We start from the raw sequence: 12,850 nt of genomic DNA, 5'->3' as shown, positions 1-12,850 counted from the left end.
CAAATTCCCACAAAGCCTAAAATACTATTAGTCTCATTACTAAAAATTTGCCTATTGTGGTACTAGAGGAGGAGCTTCATCCAATGAAGATGACTGAGGAAATTTCGTAAAAGGGCTGATGGTATTTTCTGTATTTAATTGTAGAGCAAGGGCCAAGGCTAAAATAAGGGTGGGTCTATGTGTATAAGAATAATATATAAACATGAAAAAGTAGAGAAACTACAACTCAAAATGGGAAGAGAAGGTTGAAAGTAGAATAAGATTACTTGTTGCTGTATATTGACGGGTCTCAAGGGATGCCTGTTACGAGATAAGAAGTGCACATGCGTTGGCAGGCCAGGCCAGGTGTCAGCCAGGCCAGATGGAGGCAGTGACCTCTGTTAGAGGCTGGACCAGTGCCTGCCCCAGGGTGCCAGGTGTTTTGGGATGTGGACTTCCCCAACCAGAGAGAATATCACACACACTGGCCAGCTTTATGATGCTAATGACTGCAGGAAAATTTACATTGTAGTCCATCATTTGTAGGTAAATGAAAACTTTGCCTTTGATCAGACAGCAGAGGGATGTGTGAGCAAAGTCGGGAGTTGAGTGATAGCATGCAAAGGCGGTGGAGCCTCTTGTCTATGTGAAAGTGTATATAAACATGAACAAAGAAGCAATACCATCCCTAGAATGAATGGTGCACCACCAATCTCAGGATCCTTTGGATGTGTAAGGGTGGGCAAACCTAGGGTTACAGTTCTGAGTATGTGAAACACAGAGTTTATTCTTATATTACTTATTAATTGTTGTTATTTGTATTACAACTATAAACTGACGTTTGCCCACTGCTATATATCAAACGCTACTCCCTGATAATATAGACTATACCTTTGTTTTAAGTACAAGTGAACATTCCAGAAAAGTGATCATCTATTAGGACACAAAGAAAACATTGACAGGTTTCATCAAAGTTAATATTACTGACAGTTTCCGCACACAGTACAATGCTAGAAATTAAAAACAAAACTGAAAACGAAAAGGCACTTCTACCTGGAAATTTTCAAAAAATTTCTACTAAAGAACTCTTGGGTTAAAACAAAAATTATAGGGCCAGTCAGGGTACATGCCTGGGTTGCAGGCCATGACCCCCAGCAACCGCACATTGATGTTTCTCTCTCTCTATCTCCCTCCCCTCCCTCTTTAAAAATAAATAAATAGAATCTTTAAAAAAACACAAAAATTACAGAATTTCTGAAAGATAATGAAAAGGCTATATATCAAGAACATATTACTTCTATGTATAAGAAGCAATACTCAGAAAAAAAACATAGCCCTACACACCTATATCAAGTAAAATTAAAAAGGAACACAAATGCTTTAGATCCCCAATTCAATCTAGGAAAAAAACCCAATAAAATATACCAAAAGAAAGCTAAAGAATGTAACAAAGATAAATGCAGAGATGGGTAAGACTGCAAACAGAAAAATAGCAGATCAAATCTATTTATCCAAATTCTGGTTCTTTGGGAAAAAATGTACAAAATAGACCACTAGCTATAGAGATGTGATGACACAAGCAGAGTCAGAGAGAGAGAGAGAGAGAGAGAGATTTGAAGGTGTTACATGCAGTCTTTGAAGATGAAAGGAGTCAAAAGCCCACAATGCAGGCAGACTCTAAACTCTGGAAAAGGCAGGAAATGGATTCTCCTAGGGCTTCCAAGAATGTGGCCGTCTTGGATATACACCTCTAAGTGGGATTCCTAAGTCATAGTAACCATTTGAGTCATGTGTAACCATTCCTGAGTCATGTGTAACCATTTGAGGAGCTGCCAGACTGTGTTCCAAAGGCTGCAGTATTTTACACTTCCACAAAGTGTTTGAGGGTTTTAATTACTCCACATTTTCATCAACACTTGCAATTACCTGTTTTTCTTATTATATCCATTCCAGTGGGTGTGCTAATTTAAAATGCCCAGGACGGCCATGTGCAGTGGTGCTGGGGACCTTCAGAATCCACTGATGTAAGAACTCCACAGTTGAACTCCATATTCCATCTATTAAGGTTGCCTTCTCTTCACTGCCACACTTCATTATGTACATTTAAACATTGTACATTTCCACTTCATTATATATAGTTCCTAATCTCTTGCATTTAACTCTTAACTACTATTTCCAAAAGTGTTGCACTAAGAATTAATGCTTCAGACCAACTTTTGTCCTTCTATGAATTAGGAGTAACCAATTTCCTGGGACTAATATGACTTCAATCCAGGAAATGAAATAACCAAAATGAAAATGAATGTCTACATTCCAACTGTCCACAAAGAAAACTAAATTAAAGCTCCTGCTGACCATAGTCAGTACTGCTGTAATGAGACATGTGTTCTCAAAAATCACCGCTCTGTGCAAAATCACACACAAAAAAACCAGAGCTCACAGGAATAATAGAACTAAGGGCACAATACCCCAACGTTTTATCAGTGATATATTAAAAACATAGGAACCTAACAAAAGCAGTAGCAGTTTTAAACATGCTAAATGGTCAGGAAATACGCAAATACCACAGTAAATGTGACAAGTTATCCTGAAAAACAACTGAGGGGCACCTTTGGCAACGGGAGCTGGAAGTGCTTAGGCTCTTGGGTTATTGTGATGTGTAGGCAGGAGAGTGGTTTGAAGTCAGACAGAAAGCTGTAATTCCAGATCTGAACCACTGGGATTCCTAAGGTGTTGAACTGAGGTAGCTGGTAATGTCTGAGGGATGTGTGTCTTTCTATGCAGCACAGTGCAGGTGGGTGCAGTTTTGAGTGTTCATCTAATGTGCCTTGTGAACCAAAAGGCATACAATGGGAAAAGTGCATTATGCCCAAGTCATTTCCTCATAGAGCAATTGCATTAGAACTTACATTCGCAAAACAAGTGCTACAGATGAACTACTGTGTTTGCTAAGCTGGCAACAGTGACAGCTATTAAAAAGAAAAAGCCTTAATCCATCAACGGTATCCCAATAAAGTTTCGAAAACTGCTGACACAGAACTCAAAAATTAAAAGTATAATAATATACTTTATAGGGTATTCATTGAAAAGATTTGTTTTCTATGCCGGTGCATCTTGTAGTAAGTCAATTTTGTCCTGGATGTTTCTATTATTCATTAATAAAACAGTTTATAGCTTGAAGGCAAAGTTGTAGTTAGTAAGATTCAGTTTCTTCTTTATTTCTTCCAGGATCAGCTAAAGATAACCTCAGTACTGAGTATTTAACACTTGTTTGCAACAGAGAGAAACACAATTAAGAATGAACAAAGAAGCCACCTTGTAAGTCATCAAAGTGCTTTATTTTGTAAAGCCTGGCTCATGACTGGAGTGTATTGTTAGCACTAGGAGATACAAGGCAAACTTCCTCACTCTGTCCAAACAGTTTATCAATAGAAATGAATGAGACTGTTACAGACAAAAATAAAGCATTTTGTAAACTTCTAAAAGCATACACAGATTGGCCATAAAGGAAATAGTTGCTCAAATAATGTGAGTGTATCTTAACCTTACTTCAGGGTCTCACTTTTGTAGTCTTGGGTCAAAGAAATACAGGATAACTTCAGAACACTGAAAGTGACTGGATTCCAGAATGAATAGTGGGAGGTGGGGGTGGGTGGGAAACCGAGTCCCAGTCTCAATTAATTTAAATGCATGAAACACATATTTGGACGACCATGACATAGTGGTGTTAACATCGTCTGCTAAGGATAACAGATCTACATGAAGTCAGTAGGTAGCAGTAGGATGGTGTTGCTGCAGGGTTCCAAAGTCACTGATTTGCTATTCCCTTGTGTTTTCTGGAGTAAACCCACATACACTGGGCACAATTACAGGCTTGGCAAGCCCTGAAGTAAAGTCATTGAAAGAGGCAGTATGGCAGGGGGTATTGGTTGAGTTATAAGTAATTATTGAAGGGTGTATTTTTTTTCTTTTCTGAAACTGCCTACAAAAATCATCTCATGTTTTAAACAAGGAATTTCAAAGGCACAGCTTTAGCACAGTGTGTAAGTTGATAACCTATTCTAAGCAAGTCTAATGTTTTAAGCTTGACGCCTTTCAGAAAATGCTGGAAAGTTGGTAAATACATGATTGATGTTGGAAATTTATAACTTGATTAAACACATCAGCACAGTTTAGGGCAATGAACTTACATAACCAGATTTGGGTTAAGCATTAAAAAAATCATTAGGTTCATAAATGTACATTTGGAAGAAACAAAAACAATTCTTTTCCTTTAATTGTAAAAGACTGCCTACCATGTACTTTGAATAAAACATTCACCCCAAAATATGACTGCAGGTTACACTTCAAAATATGACAAACATTAATTCACCTACACTGTAAAATGACTTTACATGTAAACTTCAAAAATCACATGCTGTACATTAAATTTTTAGATTCAAAAATATCCCTGTTTTCCTAATAATGTAAACAGTAATATCGAGGGTTTCAGTTAAAGGGATAATTCATAACAAAATACCACTGTTTAAACAATGGTCAAACATAAACATCTTATAATTCAGATTTGTAATCAGAACAGGAGAATTGAGTGTTCTAATGCTTTGCTCACCTTCCCACCACGGGAGATGTAGATACCATTGCCCCAAACTATGCACTTTTCAGGTAAGCTTTATTTTTATTTTGTAGCATTAATTCTTATGTTGCAAAATAAGTGTAACAGTAAAGAAGCTCCAGGCAAGAAAAGAGAAGTAAGCAGTTTTCCTGGATGTATTTACTGAGGTGAAAATGTACAAATAGAATCACTAGGGGCATCAACTTCTTGCTGGAGGAGGGGCATTTGTCCTGGGACATCAGAAGTCCTGACACCGGGAGGAGCAGAACCCTGAACCAGGACCTGCAGGAGATGCCAGCACTCCTCTGTCCAGTGCCAGAGGCTTGGGGTACAACTATTAGGAGTGTCAGCGTGCGTGGTAGGAGTGTAACATTCATGGTTAAGTTTCTTCTTTTAATCACCATCATTATTATTATCATCATTATTATTATCTTCATTATTATTATGAATACTGTCTCACATATTTCAACTCCAAAAAGTAAACTGATCTACAGTTTATCGTGTGATGCCAACATGGTTGGTCTGACATGCATTTCCTTTTCCCCTCCCCCCGCATAGGCTCATTCATTCATTCATTCATTCACTCGTCCACAGCTGGAATCAGAGGGTGGTTGCCCAAACACACTCTGATTGAAGCTGATCGGTTTTCATTAATTAATTAATTTTGAAGATATACACACACAACACACACACAACACACACACACACACACACACACACACACACGTCAGAAATAGCTAGAATGATGCTGGGAAATATCAGGTAGCTGTTAAAGCGAGTAGCCCCCAAATCAGTCATCTTGGCCTAAGATGTAAACGAGGTGGTGTGCTTCACTGAGTTTGGTTTTCATCTTTTATACACCGAAGTCACCTCTGTCCTTCCCATGCTCATGTCCATCTGAGACTGTGCAGGAGGTTACGTCAAGATGTGGCCAATAAAGTCCAAGAAGCGCTTTGAATACTGTTCTGGGTTCACGGTCGAGATCTCTGCACCAGCCTGGGTAGTTTTAAAGGAGAGGAATATTGATATAATTACTACTCAGTATCTATGGCAATTTCTGATTGCAGCTTACTATAAAGCTAATAATTTTCAAATCTGTGTAGGCTCTGCTCTTAAAACAAAACTCAAAATATCTTTGATAGTGTCTAAATAATCAAGGTTGTTAGGAATCTGTGTGTGAAAATGAGGCAGAGTGGCAGGAACAACAGATGCTATTATCACATACACTATAACTGCTGTGATTTAAAAAAAAATCAAACTATCCATGTTTGGGGTGTTTCTGCTAAACAGTGGAATCTGTGTGGCCTACATTCATAAGCCATAGGGAGAATACTTTTGTTTTTTGACACAGCAGATTGTAGATACCTTGATAATGACACAAACATCAACACATAGCTTAAGGAAAACTCTGATGACAATGATGTAAGGATTGTGTTCATTTTTCTGGAAAACTGTGAGCAGTTGAGTGCTCTAAAACAAGAGTGGCAGCAGCAACAGTAGCTTCTATGTCAGCTGCCCTGGCTCCTTCCCAGCACTATGACCAGGAGAGGTACAGCACTGCTGTCCGCATCTCTCCCAGGGAGCAGGGGCTGGCTTCCCTCAAGCACATGGCACAGGGATGCCATTGTTCCCCTTCACAGAGACCTGCTTGGAGCAAGGATGCTGGGCCCCTTGCAATGGCTGGGTGGAGAGTTTTTTATTTCAAGAGGCAAGCAGACCCAAGGTACTTACTGTCCAGTTTCCTGAGCTGCAAAGGGGAAGAACAGAGTTTTACTAAGTCACCAGGTGCTATTTTTAGATACCCATACACAATGGGGAGCGTCATTTCCACGTCTGGCCTGGGTCTCGGGATTGCCACAGCCCTAACCTTGAAGGCAGTGAATGGTTCCCAGCCAGCTCAACAGATCATTCATTTACTGACAGAAATGTTTCACTCTTGCAACTGCACACAATTTCAGGCCATGTGGTATATTATAGGTTTGAGCTGGTGACTTACAGGGGAGGTGAAAATGGAGCCATGCTTGCTGTGGTATATTTCTAATTCCATGTGGAATTGAATATTACAGCAGATTTGAGGAGTCATGGGAACAAACACAGAACACTCCCCAATGTTCAGGCTGTTCATCTCATGTATGCTCCCAACAAAACCCAAACAGCAAGATGTTAGGACCCCCTTTATCAGTTGGGGGAACTGGAGCTCCAACATGCTTTTTCAAGCTCACACAGGGAAAGGTGAAATAGGGTTCCCAACCCAGATCTTATTTAGTGCACCTGGTGGATCTGTAAGAGCCATAATGGATACCACCAACTTGTGAGGTGTGACCAGGCAGTAGGGTTCACTGGTGGGGCAGGGGGCTGGGACTAGCACAGAGCAGGGGCTGGGCTAGGTCCTGTGGAGCAGTACCATTTCTGCCACTTCCTAGTGGTGTGATCCTGGCAAGTTACCACTTCAGCTCTTGTCCTCAGTTTCTTCAACTGATAAACAGGGTTACACTAGTACCCCTCCTAGGCTTGTCATGGGGATTAAACAAATCACCATATGCCTGGAATAGTGATCATTCTGAGCAAGCACAACAAAGGTAAGGAATTCAGATGACTAAATTTTAACCTTGCACTAGAAAGATTTCTGTAATATAAAAAATATAATTCGCTGTAGGAATATATATATATACACACACACACACATATACACAAACACACACTTATTCACACACACGCATATATACATATATATAATACTGCCTATTTTGGAAGTGTCTGAAGCAGAGAATAGTGCGTCAGTTCTGAACATTATATATTTAAATACTTAACTACCTTCAACCCTTTTATCTCTGAGACATTCTTCAAACAGAAAAGAATTTGCATAACATTCTAGTGATGCATGTGTCCGTGAATATCCCTGGTATGTAAAGGGAAGAATCACAGCTAAGTTTAGGTGACTTGCTAAAAGCCTAGGCAGCCGAGGAGAGAAGCATCAGCATGGGCCTTTGCTGGCTCTGAATCTTGCACTCAGACCCCCTGTAGGAAACAAGAACCACTGAAGGACTTTGAGCCTCAGAGTAGAAAGGAGCAGCATGGAGGACTCAAGGGCCCAGGAGCAGAGAAGGAAACAAAAGGAAGATACTTACGCCATGCTTAACAGTTTTTGCAGCGTGGGCAGCTTTCTTTTTTGCATCATAATGAGTCAGAATGTCGATAATTGCCATGAAGTACACCTCTTTTCTAGGTGCATCTGTAAAGGAATGAGCAAAGTTGGGGCACAAATGGTAACACCTGGAAGGGCATGAGCTGCTGAGGGAGGAGGAAGTGCTAGAGGGAGAGGAGTTCAATAGGGTAGAGACTGAAGGAGCCCATGCAAAAAGGCAACAGAGGCTTTCACAGAGTCCCTGTAACTCCTGCATACCCCTATTAAACAGCCTAACTGCACCCAATTCCCTATCAATTTAAAAAAGTAAAAAATAACAACATAATCCTAGGATTTTAACAGCGGAAGGCTAAAGGTGAGATTGAATGTTTCTATTTTTTTGTTAATCTGAATTTTCTTTAATGACTGTATATTGCTTTGGTATTAAGGAACATTCTATTTTTAAAATACTACATAAGGACTTCTGGCCAAGATGGAGGCATAGGTAGACACACTGTGCCTCCTCACACAACCAAAGTAAGGTTTAGAAAGCAACAATTTAGAAACAAGATAACAACCAGATCTGACAGAAAATTGAACTGTATGGAAACTGAACAACCAAAGAGTTAAAATATGCACATTTATCCAGACCGGTGGGAGGGGCAGAGTCAGGCAGGTGGACGGAGAGGGGTTGTAGCACAAAAAGCGGTGGCACTGGACGTGTAACGCATCCCGGGGGCATAAGGCATCCTAAGCGCAAGACCACAGCAGGTGGACCCTGGGTGCACAGGTGGCTGGCAGACCCAGCGAAGCAGTGACTGGGAAGTGGGGCACTGCATACAAGGTGCCTGGCTGTCTAGGCCACATTCGTGCACAGATAAACCAGGTGAAATTGGGCAGTGAGACAGACCACGCAACCCAGGATCCCAGTGCCAGGAAACAGAGCCTTGGGACACTGATTGAAAACACCTGTGGGAGTTAAGGTGCAGGGAGAGACTCCCAGCCTCACAAGAGAGTTCGTTGGAGAGACCCATGGGGTCTTAGAATGTACACAAGCTCACTCACATGGGAATTAGCACCAGAAAGGCCCAGTTAGCTTGGGGGAAGTGGTGGAAGGGACTGGAATCAGACAGAGAGTGGAGCAGATGCCATTGTTTCCTCTCAGACCCCACCCCCACATACAACGTCACAACCCAGCTACTGGGTTGCCCCACTCTGGAGAACACCTAAGGCTCTGCCCCTGACTACGTAACAGGCGTGACCAGATTAAAAAAAAAAAAAAAAAGGCTCAAATGGAAGTACAAATCAAAGCCCCAGAGCCAATACTTTTAAGTGACTAAGAGATAGCCAACCTATCATATGCACAGTTCAAAGCACTGGTGATCAGGATGCTCACAGAATTGGTTGAATCTGGTCTCAAATTAGATGAAAAAAGGAAAGCTATGATAAGAGAAATGAAGGAAAATGCACAGGGAACCAATAGCGACGGAAAGGAAACTAGGACTCAAATCAATAGAATGGACCAGAAGGAGGAAAGAAACAACCAAACAGAAAAGAACAGAATAAGAATTCAAAAAAAAAAAATGAGGAGAAGCTTAGGAACCTCCAGGACATCTTTAAACATTCCAACATCTGAATTATAGGGGTACCAGAAGAGGAAGAGCAACAAGTGGAAAAGTTGTTTGAACAAATAATAAAGGAGAACTTCCCCAATCTGGCAAAGGAAAGAGACTTCCCAGAAGTCCAGGAAGCTCAGAGAGTCCCAAAGAAGTTGGACCCAAGGAGGAACACACAAAGGCACATCATAATGACATTATTAGCCAAGATTAAAGATAAGGAGAGAATCTTAAAAGCAGCCAAGAGAGAAGGGGACAGTAACCTACAAAGGAGTTCCCATCAGACTGTTAGCTGATTTCTCAAAAGAGACCTTGCAGGCAAGAAGAGGCTGGAAGGAAGTATTCCAAGTCATGAAAGGCAAGGACCTACATCCCAGATGGCTCTACCCAGCAAAGCTATCATCATTTAGAATGGAAGGGCAGATAAACTGGTTCCCAGATAAGGTCAAGTTAAAGGAGTTACATCATCACCAAGCCTTTATTTTATGAAATGTTAAAGGGACTTATCTAAGAAAAAGAAAATAAAAAACATGTATAGTAAAATGACAGTAAACTGACAATTATGAACAACCACACCTAAAACAAAAACAAAAACAAACTAAGCAATCAACTAGAACAGGAACAGAACCACAGAAATGGAGATCACATGGAGGGTTAGCAAAAGGGGAGTGGGAAGGGGAGAGAGGGGGAAAAGGTGCAGAGAATAAGTAGCATAGATGGTAGGTAGAAAATAGACAGGGGGAGGGCAAGAATAGTATGGGAAATGTAGAAGCTAAAAAACTTATGACACATGGACATGAACTAAAGGCGGGGAATGTGGGTGGGAGAGGCTGTGCAGGGTGGAAAGGAATGCAGGAGGGTAATGGGACAACTGTAATAGCATAATTAATAAAATATATTAAAAAATAAAACAAAGTAAAATACTCTATAGAACAAGTAGAAGCAATTATACTACTTACTTCTTTTCTACCATTAGACGCTAATTCCTAATTAGGTGCTAGTTACTAATTCTCATTGGCACTAGTATCAGAACTGGATAAAGGTATGTAGCATGTACAATTTCTATCTTCTATATATTTTCACAGACATGATGCTGTTTCATTTAGAAGAATAAGAAAAGTAAATTTGACTGTACCTAATTTCTCTGTTAAGGAAACAATTTTGGTGAGCAAAATAAAATACAACTCAAACTCACTTGGCTGTTATGCTATATAAAATTTTCTTTAAAAAATTATGAATCATAACTTTTATTATGCAAAAAGAGGTCTGCTTTTATATCTCTAGAATATTGTTTTTTATGTATATGTAGTTATGGTAGGATGTAATATTTCTTCAAATGTGCAATTTCACTGGTACTGAAAATTAAGATTGAACCCACTCTAAAGTGGGCCACAGGCCCCTTAATGGGGTGTGGGGAACAGAGGGCAGACACAGCAGCAAATCGCAGATTCTCATCCCACACCCTGGGCAGCTTCAGAACTTCTGAGAAGGAAAGGGTCACACGAGATGAGATGTCTGCACTACAGAATGTCCACACGAGGTTCAGTGTGGACTACGTATGTACCTAGCTCAGCAGACATTTGTGACACTTTAGATTCACATAAAAGAGAGAGAGAGTTCAGAATAAAAATATTTTAAAACATATATATGTTATCTATATTTATTTAAGTTCACGTGTATGTGTTGTATGTGTAACACATTTTATGGTCTTACTCTATTCCCTTAATATTGTGAAATTCAAGGACCTCACCACATTATACTTTTTAAAAACAGAGATTACAGTTACCTTTAACATACTTTTATCCCCAAATCAATTTATTGGGACTCTGGAGAACAAAGTTTGCAGGGCAGCATAAGTTTTAACTGGGGTTATAATTACTGGTAGATAATTCGCAAGTCAAACCACTTCACAGGTAAAAAGAGTTGATAGTAACTGAGCTTACTTTCATGGCACTTAATTCCATAAACATCAATGTTTGGATCGAACTCCCCTGGAGCCAAGGGCGGGGAGCTGTTTAGCGTGTTTCCAGGACTGTCTGGAGGAGTTCCGACAGGGTGGGCACCATCGCTTTCCCCCTCCTCTTCCCCGTCATTCTCTTCACACTCCACCTCTTCCTGTTCAGCTCTCTCCACGTCGTGGATTCCCACCAGCAGGCTATAGTCCATGAGCTTTAACTGGGCAAGAAACTGGAGGGTAGGAGGGAACAGGGTCAGTTATGCCTTCAACAAAACCCTAGATTTAAAGAAAGCAAGCTCAGAAAAATGTATATGGGGGAAGCAGTGAGTGAAGGAATGGGAGAATGGAGAGGAGGATCTCCCTGAGGCGGCCAGGAGCCTTCTTCATGTGCGCTCAAAGTCCCAGGCAGTTTCTCCGGGCCAAAAATATGGCCTCACACTTCGGCTGGCTCAGAGCTGGTGTTATTCTCCCAGAAACGCCACACTGAATGCTGAGAGGCATGCATTTATCACATCTAGATTGGATTATGCCGAAGAGCAGAGAGCATGACTGGCAAAAAAAAAACACACTGAAGGAGCGAAGAGAATATTTCTCCCAACAATTAACATGGCTAATGGGAAAAACCAGGGACCTCCCAAGTAGTTTCCAACAGAGTCTCTCAGAACAGTTTGTGAAAGCACTTTGTAATTCAGCATATTCCACTGAGAACATTATGCTGTCCATCACAAATAAGTACAAGGCCAAATGTCCCAATCAACCAGCAAAGGCCTGTGTCAACACTCTGGTGGGTAACACAGTCCTTCTGTCCTGCTCTGGTGGGTCTCTTTCTGATGTGAGCAGGGAGACCAGAGACGCTGCTGGCAGTTCACTCTCCATGAGGCAGCGCAGGCCCAGGTTCCTGTTCCCTCTCTCTCCTCTTCCAGCCACAGCTAGGACGTACTGTGAGGCAAGACCCAGCTCTGGGGTTTGACTACTCCTGCCTCCCAAGTTCTTTTTTGGCTTTTCATGTCATAATTTTTCTTTTCTTCTTTTTTAGTAGATGTACCCAGAAACACGACTTCCAGAAACTATAGGTGCTACTGATTCTATTAAAACACACACACAACAACAACAACAACAACAACAACAACAACAGAGTAATCATTCTCAAGCTTTGAGTCAGTTTTCTGAGCCATTGCTCCTCCTCTGGCTTTCCTCAAACTCCACCATCAAAGTCATCTCAAAACCAACTGGCCACTCCCACTTCCCTTGGCCAGCCTTCCCTACAAGTGGTCAGAGACTGCTCATCCTTCCATATCATTCTGGCAGCTGCTGGGTTTCAGGGAGCATCTGGCCAGGAACATGTTTGTGCAGATGAGCTGCAGCATCTCAAGAGAATAACAGTACCATAAAGTGCTTCCTTTACTAACACAGAGTCAGACACCCAGTCAGGCACCAACTCAGTTGCTCGTTCCGCTCCCCACGGGCCCACGATTTGGAAGAGAACTAAGAGCTATGGGTACAAAGACAGTTGGCCTGGCATGAGGCAGGCATTTGATCCCCATGAGAGACAGCAGATAGGC

At 41.1% G+C, this 12,850-nt stretch overlaps 1 protein-coding gene across 3 annotated transcripts in view; it reads right to left on the bottom strand.

The window, feature by feature from the left end:
• Window positions 1–3,291: 3,291 nt before the first annotated feature.
• PIP4K2A (phosphatidylinositol-5-phosphate 4-kinase type 2 alpha) overlaps window positions 3,292–12,850 on the bottom strand; it is a 161,309-nt gene continuing 151,750 nt past the window's right edge. For 2 of the 3 annotated variants that reach the window (XM_036023346.1, XM_028505623.2), the window contains exons 7-9: window positions 11,275–11,518; window positions 7,720–7,823; window positions 3,292–5,587 (exon numbers count right to left, since the gene is read on the bottom strand). In XM_036023346.1, coding sequence (XP_035879239.1) covers window positions 5,507–5,587; window positions 7,720–7,823; window positions 11,275–11,518 — 429 coding nt within the window. In that variant the 3' untranslated portion in view covers window positions 3,292–5,506. The remainder of the gene's footprint in view (window positions 5,588–7,719; window positions 7,824–11,274; window positions 11,519–12,850) is intronic. The other variant, XM_028505620.2, reaches the window with a different exon arrangement.

This window comes from Phyllostomus discolor, chromosome 1 (genome assembly GCF_004126475.2).
Source record: "Phyllostomus discolor isolate MPI-MPIP mPhyDis1 chromosome 1, mPhyDis1.pri.v3, whole genome shotgun sequence".
Lineage (NCBI taxonomy): Eukaryota > Metazoa > Chordata > Mammalia > Chiroptera > Phyllostomidae > Phyllostomus > Phyllostomus discolor.
Note: the sequence above shows the minus strand (reverse complement) of the source record. Positions and strands in the feature narration are given on the sequence as shown.